The sequence below is a fragment of the Gekko japonicus genome, unplaced genomic scaffold, assembly GCF_001447785.1.
Source record: "Gekko japonicus isolate JY-2015 unplaced genomic scaffold, Gekko_japonicus_V1.1 scaffold668, whole genome shotgun sequence".
NCBI classification, from domain to species: domain Eukaryota; kingdom Metazoa; phylum Chordata; class Lepidosauria; order Squamata; family Gekkonidae; genus Gekko; species Gekko japonicus.
The window spans coordinates 385,812-402,277 of record NW_015174861.1 but is presented as its reverse complement, the minus strand read 5'-3'; the positions used below and the strand labels follow the sequence as shown (position 1 = coordinate 402,277).

Genomic DNA, 16,466 nt, shown 5'->3' with positions numbered 1-16,466 from the left:
CAGCAGGGAATTCCACAAGGATTTAAGCATTTTAAAAAGTAGACTGTGCAAGAAGAAAGCCAGTTTATCCTTGACTGAATTATGAGTGATATTATGGAGGTCCAAAACATTCTGCCTGCCTGTTTCTACAAGTCAAAAATATAAGAAAACACTGCAATAAGACACTAGTTATTTAGTGAATTTCCAATATTAATTACAAACATATATTGTGCAATATTTTTATAACAGGTAGGTTTATCATGTGCAGGGGTCATTTCCTAGAAAAAGAGGTGCAGGAGCTTATTAGCATAACTTATTAGCATAACCTATTTGCATATGCCACACACCCTGACATCACCGGAAGTGTGTCAGAAGGCAACACCCACCGCTCAGGCTCGACTGGACTGTTTTGGATTGCTAGCTATTGGGGGGGGGGGTGTAGATCTGCCCTCACAGAGGGAGAGCTTGTACCTGAATAAAACTTGGTCTTAAAGGTGCCACTGGACTGTATTGGATTGCTAGCTATGGGGGGGTGGCGGGAAATGCGCAGATCTGCCCTCCCAGAGGAGGGAGAGCTTGTACCTGAAGGCAGGCCGGGGGGAGGGGGAGCTTTGCGACTTAGCTGGCTGCGTCTTGCTCCTCGTGGCCCAACTGAGGGCTGCTGGGAATAGGGGGTGGGGCTTGTTGCATGTGCCCGCCCCCTGGGATCCTTACTGCCGGAGCTCTGCTCCTGTGCGCTCCCACAGGAAATGACCCCTGATCATTTGCATTATAAAATAATACAAACAAGGTAAATCCAAAAGAGCAAAAATTTGAACATGGATCATCACTCAGTGAAAAAACGTATAAACATCAAGGACAAACTCTTATTCATAGAAGAATCACTGATTTCAAAAGTCAGACAACAGTCCCCCTAGAACAAAACAGTCCGCTAGGACTGTTTCTCATGGTCTGTGTTATTTTCCTTCTCCAATGAGGTCCCGGTAATTTATCTTGTTTCGCATAATCATTTCTTCAAGGAAAATTCATCTGTGACTTTGTAATGGTCATAAGGAGTGTTCAAGGCTGTTATCACAAAATGGACTTCTCGCGTCACCAGAGAACACCATACATTCAAATGGTTGGTGTAGGTCTAGGACCTCGTTGGAGAAGGAAAATAACACAGACCACAAGAAACAGTCCTAGTGGACTCTTTTGTTCTAGAGGGACTTTTGTCTGACTTTAGAGGATAATACTTATGGACAGTGTATACTAAGTGCAAAATATATTGTATTTTGAGGAATTGTTGGATTACGCTTTGGAGTTTTGTAATTGGGGATATTGATTGATTATACTTTGAAGCTTTGCAATTGGAGATGTGTTTAGAATGTTTTTGGTTAATCACTTTGAGCTTATGAATTGAATAGATACATAGATGAATTGAATAGATATAATAGATACATATAGAACAAAACAGAGCAAAAAAGAGCATTTTAAGTTTCATAATAAATATATTTTATTAAAAGGAATATAGAATATAGTTATGTATTCACTTCAGCCACCTATATTAGTGTGATATCTTGGAATATGGCACCTTTATGTTATATAGTCATGACTGTACAGACATACTTTTTCCAAGTGCATCACTTAAAAGAGGTTTTGTACAAGACCACAGTGCTATTTTAACAGTGCAATCCTAAACAGAGTTATATACCCATCTAAACCCAGTGCCATCAATGAATTTAGCAGGGTGTAACTGTTTAGGGCTGCACTGCAAAACAATCTAAGGATAGCTAAATGGTGATACATGGGGAAGACTCAGTCTTCACAGAACCTTAATCTGATTTTTGGTCACTGTTAAAATGCAGTATAAAATTTTGTTTCACTCCAATAAATTGTTGTTGTCTTGCTTTGCTTAATGCTTTCCCCTTTATTTTGTTTGTGCTTTGTAGTTATGACGCCCCTATTGCTGGATAACTTAATCTATTTTAGCTTGGTGCCTGGCCATCTAAAATGGGGCTGAATTGTTCCACTCCCCAAATTAGTGTCTGAAGAATTCCACGATGATTTATGCTTCTGTACTTTGCCCTGCAGGCTTCAAAATAAAGTCATCGTTGAAAACCTGTCATTCTGAATGGCACGGGAATCTGTAAAGTCATAACGTTGAAAACGGGCTGTTATACAGTAACATTCATTCCCACACAAAATATCCCTGAACTTGCAGCAGCAGACACCAGCCCCTACCTTCCTCTCGACCGCACCCCTCAACAGAGCGTGGAAGCCTTACGCCCCATTCATTTGTGCGCACTATGCTTTTTATTGCTCTGCATGAACTGAAGAAGGTGTTTGGGGAAGTGTGCCTTGCACACGAAAGCTCACACCTTAAATAAAACTTTGTTGATCTTAAAGCTGCCGCTGGACTCAAAACTTTGTTCTACTGAAGATCCCAAGAAAAACCGGCAAGTGTCTGGTCTAGTTCTGAGTAGGTAACGCACCAATCATCCCCGTTCTCCAATGCATTAGTTTGTACCCGAGCCTGGCAACTAGCCATACAGCTCCCACCGCAGACTATATAGGCACTTCCAGTGTCCACTCCTAATTCACAGAGACCGACATCAAGAAGACCCACTTTGGGCGCACACCACAGGAACGACACAGGCTAGAGCGGCACCCTCATAACAGCCAATAGCGGCGTTACCACTCGGTAACCGGAAGTGGATGCAGCGCGCCGCTCTAGTCTTGTCGGGCCAGGGAAAGGGAGGGGAAGGTTGCGAGGCGCAGCCGGCTGTTGGAAGCGCGAGCGGGTGCGTCCCCGCAGGCCGAGGCTTTCCCCCTTCTTTGCAGTCCTGATGTGAGCCGGGCCCGGCTTGAGGGGCCCAGGAGAGGAAGAAGGAGCGGAGAGATGAAGAAGGACGTGAGGATTCTCCTGGTGGGAGAACGTGAGTGAGGGGAGGGGGAAGGTCAAGGCGGGGGAGAGGGAAGGTGGGTAAGTTGCTGACTGGGTGGGGAAAGGGAGAGGGCGCGAGGAGGGTGGGGGTGCTGTGGGAACCGGGGCGCTCGTGCTTTCCTTGGGACTGAGGGAGGCGCGGCTGGGGCTGGGCCCTGGGCAGGGTGCCTTGGAAAGAGCCAAGACAAGAAGGGTTGGAGCCAAGTGGGTGTGGAGAGGCGCGTGGGGAGAGTGGAGAAGAGGGAATGGGGGTGGGGGAGTGGCCGGGGAGAAAGGGGTCAGGGGGAGCGATGGAGAAGGCGTGGGTGGAAAAGGAAGGGGGTGAAGGTCTGGGGGGTGGGTATCAGGGTGAGAACCCAAACACCCAAGCTGAAGCAGGTCCCGGTGGATGGCTGGGGACAGCATTCATTCTGTGATAGGATCTGATAACTGATAGGGAGAAAGAGCGTGGACTGTGTATCTTTAAAAAGATGCCTGTCACTTTGAGGACTTCACCATGCTTTCTCTCATACTGTCCCGCCTGCCAGTGAAGATCCTCTTCTCAAGTCCTGCTCTCTGTGCTGTGGTGAGGAGGGTGGCAACCCAGAGGTGGGGGGTTTTCTGTGGTGGTGTGTCTCATCTTTGAAATGCCGTCCCCTCCCCTGGTGTCTTCTTTATTCTTCTTTATGTACCAAGTCAAAACATTTCTTTTGGTCCAGACTGTGGAGCTTTCTCCTTTTTAAATAGTTTTTATAGATTGCTTTTTCTAACTCATCTGAGAACTGATCCATGATCAATGGCTTTGTGGCTTGTTTTAATATTGATCATTTTCTGTATGTTTGTTTTTAATGACTTCATGGTATAGTTTCTCTTATGAGCTGCTTTGAGCAGGCCTCTGTGTGTATATTTTCTGAATAAACAAGTAAATACAGTCGACACAGTGAATAAATATAAGAAGAGGAGGAGAAGGAGATTGGATTTACACCTGCCCCTTCACTGAGAGTCTCAGAGCGGCTTACAAACTCCTTCCCCTTCTCACAACAAACACCGTGTGAGGTAGGTAGGGCTGAGAGAGCTCTTTCCAGAACTGTCCTTGAGAGAACAGCTCTGATAGAACTATGGCTTGCCCAAGGTCATCCAACAGCTGCAAGTGGAGGAGTGGGGAATCAAACCCGGTTCTCTCAGATTAGAGTCTGCACACTTAACCACTACACCAAACAGGTCGGTGAAGCCTGCTGAGAAAGCAAGGGAAGGGAGGAGTGTCTCAAAGCAGCATAGGGTAAGAAAAGCATGGTAGGGGATTCAAGTTTAATTTGTCAGAATAGGCCATTGGAGGGCTAGTTTGCCATCTTTTCTTCAAACTATGTGGATAGGGGACTAACACCCTGCAGTTCTCCCTAAGTACTGAAAAAGGACACATGTTTAGGTTGTTTTTTTTTGTGTGTGTGTGTATGTGTTCCAACCATTGCCTTATTCTTGTGGCCAGATTGAGCCACCCCATCTTTAGTCACAGTAAGGTGGTCAGCTCCTCACATTATGTATTCCAAGTTTCTATTACTCTGCTAAAGATTAGGTGGCTCTCTGTGGAAGATAACTGCTGTAGCTACTATTTCATTACTCACAGTGCAATCCTAAGAAAAGTTACTCCAGTCTCTAAACCCATTGATTTCAATAGCCTTAGACTGGAGTAACTCTGTTTAGGATTGCACTGTTAGCCTCCCTGGTCTCTGTCATTAATTGATTCATGCTTGAATGTACAGGCACAAAGTGATCACTTTTCTATAGGTAGTCTTCAACAGCTGCCTTATAGATAGAGGGCAGAATTTATTTTTAAGCTGGTTTCACAGTCATGTGCATAGAAAAAGGTGTTGTCTGCCAAGTTAGTATTCTCATAGAAGTGTCACATGAACTTCTACATGCAGTCTTTCTGCTTGTAGTTTTTACAAGCTTTACTGACTTTAATGAAGTGCATATCCAGAAGACAGGAGGCATCTTAGGCTTCAATTCAACTCCTTAATACTTAATACTTAAGCCTCTATGATAAGCTCATCATTGCCATAATTTGCATGCATATTTTACTTGCTTCTCAAATGGTCTTGGCATGGAATTCAGGTTTCTTGTTCTCTAATCTAAATATCAAGGTATCTTGCCTGCATACTGAGGCCTTAGTTTGCGCATATGTTCATTATAATGTTAATAACAGCTTGTCTTGTTTAAAGTAAACTGCAAAATGATGCTACTTTTTCATAATGTATTTTTTTCTCTGACTAATATGCTATGAAACATTACACTGTGAGGCAGCTTCAGCCTTCTATCATTGCATGCAGTGTGCAAAGCAAACATGTCCCAGGAGGGTGTTTTGATAATGGAAAAGGATTGGTCTAATGCACTGATTATTTTAGGTATTGTCTTGCTTTTACTGCATTGTCTTCTGCCTTTGTAATTCCACTTTCTGCAGTGTTCATAGTATACCTTGCCTTTAATTTTGTTATCCCAATCCTATGACATTGTTCACTGGGTGTTTTATGCCATATCATTGCTTTATTTTCCCCCCCTGTAATCCATTTTGTTTTTTTTAGGAAAGGTGGGCTATAAATAAAGCAAGTAAACAAACAAATGTAACCATTCCTTGGAATATTTGAGATCTGGTAATAAAGATTGTGCATGAAATTTACTTTGTAGGCATTTCTTTTTGATATTTTATTTTTCCTTCTCCCCCACTCCCACCAGTTACTAAATATTAAGTGAATTGTTAATTTAGTTGTGTTTTGTAGTATCAAATACCTTAGTTTTAAACTTAAGGTTTATTGCTTGTAGTGTAGAATGATTTGGTATTGCATGCTTGGAGTGTATCTTAATAGAAGGTTTCGATCAAGAACTACACTTGTTTAAACTGTGTGCTAGATGCTTAAATTGGTTGTGAGTTCTGCTGGATTAGAACACTGCACTTAGTGTTCTGTCTCATGATTTGCTTTCTTGCTTGCCTGTGACCTTGGAGGAAATGACTCCCAGTACCAGACATAGACACTCTTTGTAGCCAAATGCAGTAGGGTTTTTCTTGAGCTGGGTCTCTGCTGTCCATTACAAGCATTTGACTTTTGGTGGACACTTGTTAGAAGCTGCTTTGGGACTGTGTATGTCTGAGCTAGAGTTTGAGAATAAACCTGAACTCCTGCCTCTCATGCAGCTCCCTATGCCCTTCTCTTGACTGGGATCCCAGACTGCAAATGTTGTGCCTACTGCATGCTTGAAAGCTAAGCATAAAGCTCTCTGGGGACAGGATAGCTATCTTGTCTTTGACTCCCTGTCTAAGAGTGTGTGCTGTGTAGTGAAGAAGCACTACTGCTGATAAGTTGTGAGATTTGGGCACAGTACATATGTAAAGGTCAGCCCTGGCTAGTGTTTTGCATGGGAGACCTCCAAGGGATACCAGATGCGGAGGCAGCCAATGGTAAACCAGCTCTGAACATCACTCGCCTTGAAAACCTTACAGGGCTGCCATCAGTCAGCTGAGACTTGACGGCACTTTCTACCACCACCACGTATGAAAAAGTGTAGTGTCCTATGTGCTAGCTCTCAGGCCTTTAGTCCTGGTCTTTAGAACCTCTGAAGATAGCCTCTCTGAATGTTCAAATTCTCCATTACCTTCTGCTGGGCTCATACTGTGGTCTAACTGGAATACCTAAAATTAGGTAGCAGAATTCTTTAATTAGTCAGTGTATCAGTTGCTTATAAAAAGGGTAGAGTATCTCATAGTTCCTACCTATAGAAACAGTGTCGTGCGTACTGTGTACTATGGAAAGCCGATACTTGTACTTTGAATATATTAAGAAGGTATTCAACACTTACAGGATACAGAACGTTTTAAAAATCCAGGGCTGTGTACAGACAAAAGCTTTCTGAGACTTGGAGATGGTATTGTGGAAACATAATTGATCATAGTACATCTTCACTTCTGTGTCCTGCTGTGTTTACTGCCTGTACCAGGTTTGCAAGTTCTATAGCATTTCAAAATGTATACTGGCAAAGGCAAAACAGGCCCCCAGAATGGCTAGCTCTGCTTCAGTGGAATGGTGTATATTTGTGTGAGACTGTTGTGGCCACCCTTTAACTGATGTTCACAATGTAGAATATGTTCCCGTGATTCCCCCCCCCCCCGTTGTTACTATATTTGAGTTGTTTATAATTCTCTGTAGTCATAAGGAAGAGTTAAGGCAAAACTCAACAAATCCCAGGCACCAGTCCACATAGAAATGTCATTGTGGTGCCTAGTATTTTCATTAAGTCATTTACTGTAAGCGCTTCTTGGTGATTCTCAGTAGAACTACAGAATGGATTTAGATTCAGTTGGGTAGCTGATTTCTTGCTGTTTACTGTCAAAATTGAACAAAAATTTATATATCTTAGAAAATAATATTTCTTTCTCAAGCCATTGCTGATTTCCCTCGCAAAATATTATTTCTCTCTTTTCTAAACTTTGATTGTAAAAAACTTTAAACCTAAAAATACTGGAAGAAAGGAATCTCCTTATTAATGATGAAGTTAATAATTTATGCATTAGAACTAATTATTTATAATCAGAAATCCCTCAATCTTCCCATTTTTTAAATTACCTTCTTTCACTGTTTGGCTAAAATTACTGGATCTTATTGCTGATGATAAAGGTGAATTTCCAGGATCTAACCTTGGTCCAGACATGACCTAAGGCATTAATAACATAGAGATCTTGAACATTGTGGAGATTTTTGCTGTCCTTCCTTACTCAGCCAGATCCATACTTCAAGTGATATTTTTGCAAAGGATTGCTCTATGATAAACAATGTTGACTCTTTATCTTTTATCCATTTAATTAACCATCCATTTCTAGCTGAACACTAGTAGTTTTGGAGGTTAAGATTACCTAAACCTCCTCTTGGCGTGATATCTTGGGCATCCTGCATATTAGCTCTGCATTTCTTACAGCTTCAAATGAAATGTATTAAACATTTTTGCATAATTTTAAACTCCCATTCCTGTATTAGGATAACAATATTCCAAAACAGGAAATTCAATTAAGTATAATTGACATTTTAATTATTTTTTACTTAATATTGATACATTTATCTTTGTCCATAGGGATAATATGTTTTTAATCTTTCATAACTCTCTCAAAATTTAGATAATACATATCTTTACTTTTTTTGGAGAAGCAAATTCCCAAATATTTGACAACATTCATTTGTTTAGCTTTACACAATAAAGAGCTTGCTATGTAGTCCCTTTTTAATATTGGAAAATAAAGCTTCAGCTTTTGTAGTGTTAATCTTATACCCAGAGACATTTAGAAATTCCTGTATTGTGTCTTCTGATGCCAAACGTGAGTCTTTAACATCAATAAACTATAGTATAATGTCCGTGTATAAATTTCATTTTGAACAAAAATTGTTTACAGTTATTTCCTCTGAGATGTTTGTCAAATCATTGCTGCAAAAGGTTCTAAATAAGGCAAATTGCAAACCCAACAGAGGACATCCTTACTTTACTCCTCTCATTCCAATATCTGACTATAGAACTTTTTATTAATGCTCAGTCTACCTGTAGAAATTTATATTTTTTTGGCCAACTTACAAAGTGCTTGCTGAAGCTGAATGTGTTCAAACATTTAATAAACTAGTTCCACATGATCATAGGCTTTTTTTGCATCTAAATACAAAATTGCAGCTGAGATGTTTTTAACATATTCAGTTAGCTACAATTTTATATATGTTTGAAGTTCATTGTCAATGTGGTATAATGCCACCTTGATTGATAGACATATAATTTGCTACTATGTTCTTAAGCCTGGTGGAAAACATTATAGTAAATGTCTAGTAGTCATAGTTCAGCAATGTTACGAGTCTATTAGATGTTATTAACATCTTATCCTTACCTGTTTTTGGAAGTACTATTAGCTTTCCTCCTCTGCATGTCATGGCAATTTCCCCAGTATTCTGATTTTGTTTTATTGTGTTTAGCAAGGGTTCACTTACTGTTTCAGCATTCTTTCTGTAATAAAACCTGGTGATTAATTTTTTAAGGACTTCATTGTTTTGTGAACTTTCTGTATTGTAATATTAGCTTCTCGTTCTTGCCTATTGACTACAGTTAATTTAGGTAAATTAAGCATGGAATTTTTTTCTTTAAGAAAAAGGTTTTCTAATTTGACTAAGTCTTACCAGTAATGATAAAACTGAATGTCTACATATGTAATTAAAACAAAGACAGGATAACTTGGCTGATGGATGGCAGCCAAGTGAAGCATAAAAACTTGTACGGCAAAATAGGGTGAAGTGTGTGTTGTATCTGATCAGTAGAAGTGGGGTGGTGTTGGGATTAGAATATGGAGTGTTGGGTCTGTTTGGTGTTGCCTGGCCCAGTTAGAGGTACTTTAAACTGAGGCTGGGAAGAGATTGTGGCTCTCTTAGCCAATATTAATCTATTTGTGGTGATCTCCCCTCTCCATGCAATAGTTAGGGCTAATGTAATATGGATAGCATAATTATTTCTAGCAGTAAGACATAAACAACCTTTAAGGTTGGAGCATTCAAATTTCCTGTTTTAGGAATGGAGGTTTTGCATGGTGCTGCAACATCCATTGTATTCAGTTGATAGATTAAAAAAAGAGAGTTTGTAAACAGTATCTTGGTGGTATCAGGTGTATTTTTCCAGTGCGTTTGAACCTTGAATATAGTATCTGTGTTCAGCCAATACTTGTCCTATACCTGTCTTACAGATGTGGGCAGTTGTGGTGGGGCACTGTGAATGGCTTGGTCTGTGCCACACATTGTTGCTTGTTCAAAGCTTCTTTCCATGCTGTCTACTTAATACTGGCATAAGAGCACAGAAAGCTTCCTCGGCTGGTGAGAGGCAGGTAGATGTACTTCAGATGGCTGTCACCTGTGCTCAGGATTCAGGAGAGAAATCTCTAGTCCTGCTGACCTTAAATGCACCCTGCCTCCATGAGTTGCGTTCACTTTAATTTCAGAGGTCTCTTTTTTGCATGTAGCCATCAAAGATGATTGTCCTTATTTGAATGCTGAAGGGAGTGAGGGAAGCAGTAATTAAATCTAAATAAACATTTGCAGAGGCACTCAAAATTCTTTTTTTAAGCTATATGATGTGACAGGCTTACCTGCTATACACCAAAACAGAGAAAGTAGGTTAAACCCTACACGTTATCATGTGTAGGGTAAAACAGTTTGGCATTTGCCAAGATGTTGTTTCAGGGAGTTAAAATTAAGTCAAATTAGCAAATGCTTGGTCCATCTTAAGAACTGTAGCTCTATGTGCTTTAGGCAAAAGTGTTCCAGAGTAACACAACCATAAAAGATCACCTGGCTTAAAAATTGCAGTATGTCTCAAGAGTTCCTTGGCTTTTTTTAGCAGTCTGTGTCATGGAAGCTAAGTGATGATTTATTGAAAAGCTTACAGCTGTGTTTAATTGAAATTCTTGTAAGCTGGCCTGAAGGCCCCCTGGGGCCATAAAGTGGAATATAAATAATAAGGTTCCTGATATGATGTTCTGAACTAAACCAATATGTTATATTGGTTGCATAGATGAAGCTGATAGAACTAGTTGAAACTTAAAAGGCAATATCAGTTAATGGAGATCTGCTGGAATTCCCTGCCCAGAATTCATGTGGGAGGAAGTTGTATTTTGACTTGTGCAGCACTGCTAAATGTGCAGTTTTCTACCACACAAGGGTACTTCTGTCAGTGGAACAGAATGTTTCTCTCCCTACACTGCAGCTCATTACTCTCACTAAAATACTGTTCCTGGGGGACAGAGAACCCCCAGGAGCAGTTTTTTGTTTGTTTGCCATCAAGTTGCAGCCAACTTATGTCGCTACACAGAGGGCTTTCAAGACAAGAGACATTCAGAGGTGGCTTGCCATTTCCTGCCTTAGCGTAGTGATGCTGGTATTCCTTGGAGGTCTCCCATCCAAATACTAAACAGGGCAAACTCTGCCTAGCTTCCAAGATCTGACAAGCTTGCGCAAGCCTGGTCAGGACCAGGTCACGAACAGCATAAGAGGCAAATCAGATCTGCAGCAGAAAGAAGGACTTGGTGGAAATTACCCCACACTTTCCATTAGTGGAAAACTTAGTGTGAATCCAACCCTAAGTATGCACAGTACTCTTAAAATCATTCTGTAACTCCAAATATTTAAAGTAAATGGAGAGCTGGTATTGCATAGTGGTTAGAGTGGCAGGCTAGGAAAACTGGGTTTGAATGGCGACTTGGCCATGGGAGGTTGTTGAGTGCCCTTGGGCCAGTCAGTCTTTTAACAGTAGGGTGGTTATAAGAATAAAGTGGAAGAGGGGATTGTGATGTGATAAGCCACTTTGGATCCCCACAAAAGAGCAAAGTGGGATATAAATAAAAACGTTACCTTAAAGTACTTAAGAGAAGTGTTGGCCTGAGATCATAGAGTTGGAAGGGACCTCCAGGGTCATCCCCCCTGCACAATGTGGGAAATTCACAAATACTCCCCCCGCACCAGTGACCCCTGCTCCATGCCCAGAAGATGGCAAAAAACCTCCAGGATCACTGGCCAAACTGGCCTGGAGGAAAAATTGCTTCCTAACCCCAAAGTGGCAATCAGCATTTCCCTGGGTATGTAAGAAAAGACCACAAGAACTAAGCACTGATGCAACCATTCCTGCCCTCCTTCTTATGATCTGCCTAAGTTCACAGACTCAGCATTGCTGTCAGATGTCCATCTAGCCTGTGTTTAAAAACCTCCAATGAAGGAGAGCCAGTTTGGTGTAGTGGTTAAGTGTGCAGACTCTAATCTGGGAGAACCGGGTTTGATTCCCCACTCCTCCACTTGCACCTGCTGATGTGACCTTGGGTCAGTCACAAGCTCTGGCACAGCTGTCCTTGAAAAAGAGCAGTTTGTGTCAGAGTTCTCTCAGCCCCACCCACCTCACAGGGTGTCTGTTGTGGGGAGGGGAAGGGAAAGGAGTTTGTAAGCCGCTCTGAGACACCTTTGGGTAGTGAAGGGCGGGGTATAAATCCAATCTCCTCCTCCTCCTCCTCCATTCCTGAGGTTCCACTGAGGAACTGCTCTGTCAAGAAGTTCTTCCTAATGTTTAGCCGAAAACTCTTCTGATTTAATTTCACCCCATTGGTTCTGGTCCGACCTTCTGGGGCAATAGAAAACAACTCCACACCATCCTCTATATGACAGCCCTTCAAGAACTTGAAGATGGTTATCATATCACCTCTCAGTATTCTCCTCCCCAGGCTATACATACCCAGCTCCTTCAATCTTTCCTCATAGGACTTGGTCTTCAGACCACTCACCATCTTCGTTCCTCTCCTCTGGACACGTTCCAGTTTGTCTGTATGCTTCTTAAATCGTGGTGCCCAAAACTGAACACAATACTCTAGGTGAGGTCTAACCAGAGCAAGGTAAACAGATACTTGTGGAGGGATTCCCTCCCCCCCTATCTTACCGGGACAAGTGTGACCGAGAGGCTGTGCTGCTGCTGGGGATGGGCCTGGTGCCACTCCCAAGTTGTGTCACAGTGGGGTCCAGTGGGGCTCCGGGGCTGTGTAGCCACCAGCCCTAGGCCCAGCAGTTTTTTTTAGGGCTGTGCAGCCATCAACATCGGGCCCAGTGGGGCTCTTGGCCTGTACAGCTGCTGCCAGGCCCAGCAGGGCTCCCGGGCTATGCAGCTGCTGACGCCAGGGCCAGCGCAACCCCCATGCTGCTTCTTCTTCAGCAGCAGCAGGCCCAGCATATCCCCCGGCCTCTTTCCAGCTGCCTCTGGGCCCAGCACAGCCCCTGGGCTGCTTCACTGCTGCCTCTGCTGGGCCTGCCGTGGCCTTGGGTATGCTTTGCAACACAGAATGTAGATAAATAGCATTCCTTATGCATAGATAGAGAACGCTGTTTTACTTTTGGGGGGATTTAAACCCTCAATGTATTTTGTTTTTTGTAAATTTCAGATTTTTCTGCAAACTTAGGGAGTCACCCAAGTTTGCAGAAAAATCTGTTTAGTGCAAGTGTGGCCCTGATCTGCAGATTTAGATATCCTCAGACAGGGGACAGACTCGGGAAACAGATCCATAGATAATGTTAGAGGCATACTTCAGTATATCTTTATATACCCTCTTGTTTCTTGTCCAGTCCTGCTTTGATAGCATCTCTGCCTTGAAATACAGATTGTGACATCACCAGCGCACTCCACTCTTGTCCTCTACCTTGACTGGGGTAGACGTGGTGATTGTTTAACTTTTCATCCCTCAAAATATTATTTATCTTTCATTGCATAGCAACATACCCTGTTATCCTAAAACAGACAAAAATACTTTGTGTAAAATTGAAGCCAGGATCAGTAATTATCCCTATGCTTCAGAGCTTCACAACTAGTAGGTGGTAAGACTGCTCTAATTTGTCAGTTGTTGGTACAGTCCAGTAATGAACATAACTTATGGAATGTGAGGATTTTATTTTTATTATCTAGAGAGTTAGGATTGCATGCTTGTTCACATAATCAGAGCAGCGCTATGGGAAAAATGGCGTTCTTGGATTCTACAAGCAGGGCATGTTTATGTTACAAATATACTACTAGTCAGTGACATGTAGAACCTAATTTCACGCTGACCTGAAAAGTCTATGGCAGAAACCCCTCAACTTGTAGATAGGTATATGCATAAGTATAGAAACCCTTCACTCATTCATGTTTTCTAAATTTCACAGCCAGAGTTGGGAAGACGTCACTTATTATGTCTCTTGTCAGTGAAGAATTTCCAGAAGAGGTAGGATATCTGGGTAATATTCCTGTTGTGGAACGTATTTGTTTAAAAGCTCCACAGAGAAAGTGGGTATCCCCAAAAGAAGACAAAACACAAAAGGATAAACTAGCAATATTTAACTGACTGTATATATAACTGTGTATGCTCTGTTATTTTGTTTTGAAACATCCAACCTACTTCTTTGAAAAAAATGACTAAGCTTTTCTGTAAGCAGATTAATTGAATCATCCATTTTGTGTGTGGAGAATGAGGCACAGTAAATTTCTTTGCCATATTTTTTTCATGGTCCTGTGACGTAAAGGCAGTGATAGTTATCATACAATTAGTATGAAATATTCATAAAAAGTAGTTCTTAGGACTCAGACTAACCTTTTTATGCTAGTAGTGGACATTTCCATCTCTAGGGTACATGGCTACCGTTTTAGAAATTTCAGGCCCCTTAGTTTGTGTTTTAGCATTCAACACTTTGGGCAACAGGCCATTATGGCATTGTGCCAGCAGACTGGGCCCAACAAGATCTGGTTTCATGGGAACACACAGTAGTTGAGAAAGGCTTAGTAGAATCCCCTGGTTTCATGGGAACACACAGTAGTTGAGAAAGGCTTAGTAGAATCCCCTGGCTATTCTAGGTGTGGCATGATGGATGTGATGGCTCAGAAGAAATGATGCAGGAGGATGGTGATGATGATGATTTAGAATTGTGAATCGCCCAATCCCTGCTGCTGAATCGCCCAATCCCGGCCATTTATGTTGTCCACCTGATTAATGAAGAGTGACGAGTCAGCTATTCAGCTTGTTTTCATATCTTAACCTTCCTGTTTATAGGCTTAATCAAGGAGATATAGAGAAGGAATACTTTGAAGTGACTGCATGTTACCCTGTTCATAGTGGAAGTCTGCAAAACCTATGAGGTGACTGTAATTTTAGGGTCTTAAACTAGTGAGATATACATTACAAATACAAAGGTAGGCATTGTCACATACTAATGTGTGAAGATTTTGAATGTTCACAATAGTCTGTAAAATCAAAGTAGCAAGTTTTGAAAGAAGAACCTGAAACATTTTGAAGTATAGTAAAATCAAAGTAGCAAGTTTTGAAAGAACCTGAAACATTTTGAAGTATCAGCTTTCTGTCAAGCTTTCTAATAACACGAATGCAACATCTAATGTTTTATTGGGTTACAGGCCTTGTTGGTATTTTTGACTGACTTCAACGATTTTCCCATTTTGTAAACAAAGGTTCCTCCACGAGCAGAAGAAATCACAATCCCTGCTGATGTTACTCCAGAAAGAGTGCCAACCCACATAGTGGATTATTCAGGTAATTGATTCCCCCTCCCCAAATTAACCTCCGAGACCCTCTTTTCCTGTGAGATCTCTCTATAGCTGACTAGCTGTAAAAGAGAGGATATGTGGATGTGTATTTACAAATGAAACCAAAAAAAAGTGGCTAAAAATTCAATGAAAGCCCACTCCTTGCCCACTCATACTAGGTTGCAGTCCAAAAGATAACCTTTCCTTACTGCTTCATGTTTCATACACACCTATCACTGGTAGGATGGAACTCTTTCTAATTCCCTATCTTGATCCCCATATAGACTATCCTTTTCCCAGCCATGCCCATGTAATTCAGCATGTTGATAAAAAGGGAATATGTGTGCTTTCAATTACTGGCTGGAAAACGTGTTCTACATGGCTGGTGCTCTTTGGCAGCTCTCTGTAAAACACATGGCAGTTGAAGGTAGGAGTTCTCAGGAGAGGAGAGAACAGAGCAGATGCATGGCACCTATTGGAACCTCTGTCAGGTATAGTGCTGTGCTGGTATTCTTCCACCTGCTTGCAGGTAGAAGACAACAGCCATGGATTTGTGAATCTAGTGTACAGCTACTAGGTGAAAAATTAAACTAGTCTCTGTCAAATTTCGGGAGGCACATAAATGTTTCTTTAACAAAAGAGTAGCTAGAATAGTCTAACTCACTACTAACATTGACTTGTATGTTTACTGTTGGATATGTATGTGGTGAAAAACATCTATCATAGCTACATTTTAGCAGGTCTCCTTCTGGTGGTGTTTGAAATGAGTACAGTTATGGAGAAACCTTACATCGGGGTCCCCAACCATTTTGAGCCTGTGGGCACATTTGAAATTCTGACATGGCATGGTGGGCACAGCAACAACAGGAGGCAGCGTCAGCCGCAAGATGATTGTCACAGCTCAACTTCAGTACGCAGTGTAGATCCTTGTGTTGTGGTGGCAGCTGCTGCCAACATAACATTTTAAAAAATCTGCACAGGCAATCAGAAGGCTTGTTGATCAAAACACTTATTCACCCCACCTTCCTAAAAACACTTGGTGGGCACCAGAAAAGGTGTCTCCAGGCGCCATGGCACCTACGGGCACCTCATGGAGGACCCCTGCCTTACACAGTTTAAAGTACATAGTAATCTTAGCAGTGCTTTTCACCTTGTTTTTCAGCTGGGCCATGCAGGGGCTTTAATCATTCAATGTTCTTTTTATAAGATTTCTTCAGTTTCTCATGAAATATTGAAAATACTGGGATGAAAGTTGAGGGGGGTGTTCGTGACACAGTTCTGTTTCAAGTTTAGTTACCAGCTTGATCATAACACCACTTCTCGAAGTGGGAAGGAAAATGCAATATCTCCCATCAAGACTAAATCATAGGAATGAAAGTGGATGTGCACATTCAGGACAGTACTCTGTGTTTTCAGGGTCAGACCACAGCTTCATACCTGCAATGTTTCCGAGCAGATAAGTTGCAGTGCCTGTTCAGGACAT

General features: G+C 41.7%; 1 protein-coding gene across 3 annotated transcripts in view; it reads left to right on the top strand.

The window, feature by feature from the left end:
• Nucleotides 1-2,715: 2,715 nt before the first annotated feature.
• RHOT1 (ras homolog family member T1) overlaps nt 2,716-16,466 on the top strand; it is a 49,403-nt gene continuing 35,652 nt past the window's right edge. For all 3 annotated transcript variants that reach the window (XM_015424684.1, XM_015424683.1, XM_015424682.1), the window contains exons 1-3: nt 2,716-2,897; nt 13,615-13,673; nt 14,909-14,990. In XM_015424684.1, coding sequence (XP_015280170.1) covers nt 2,861-2,897; nt 13,615-13,673; nt 14,909-14,990 — 178 coding nt within the window. In that variant the 5' untranslated portion in view covers nt 2,716-2,860. The remainder of the gene's footprint in view (nt 2,898-13,614; nt 13,674-14,908; nt 14,991-16,466) is intronic.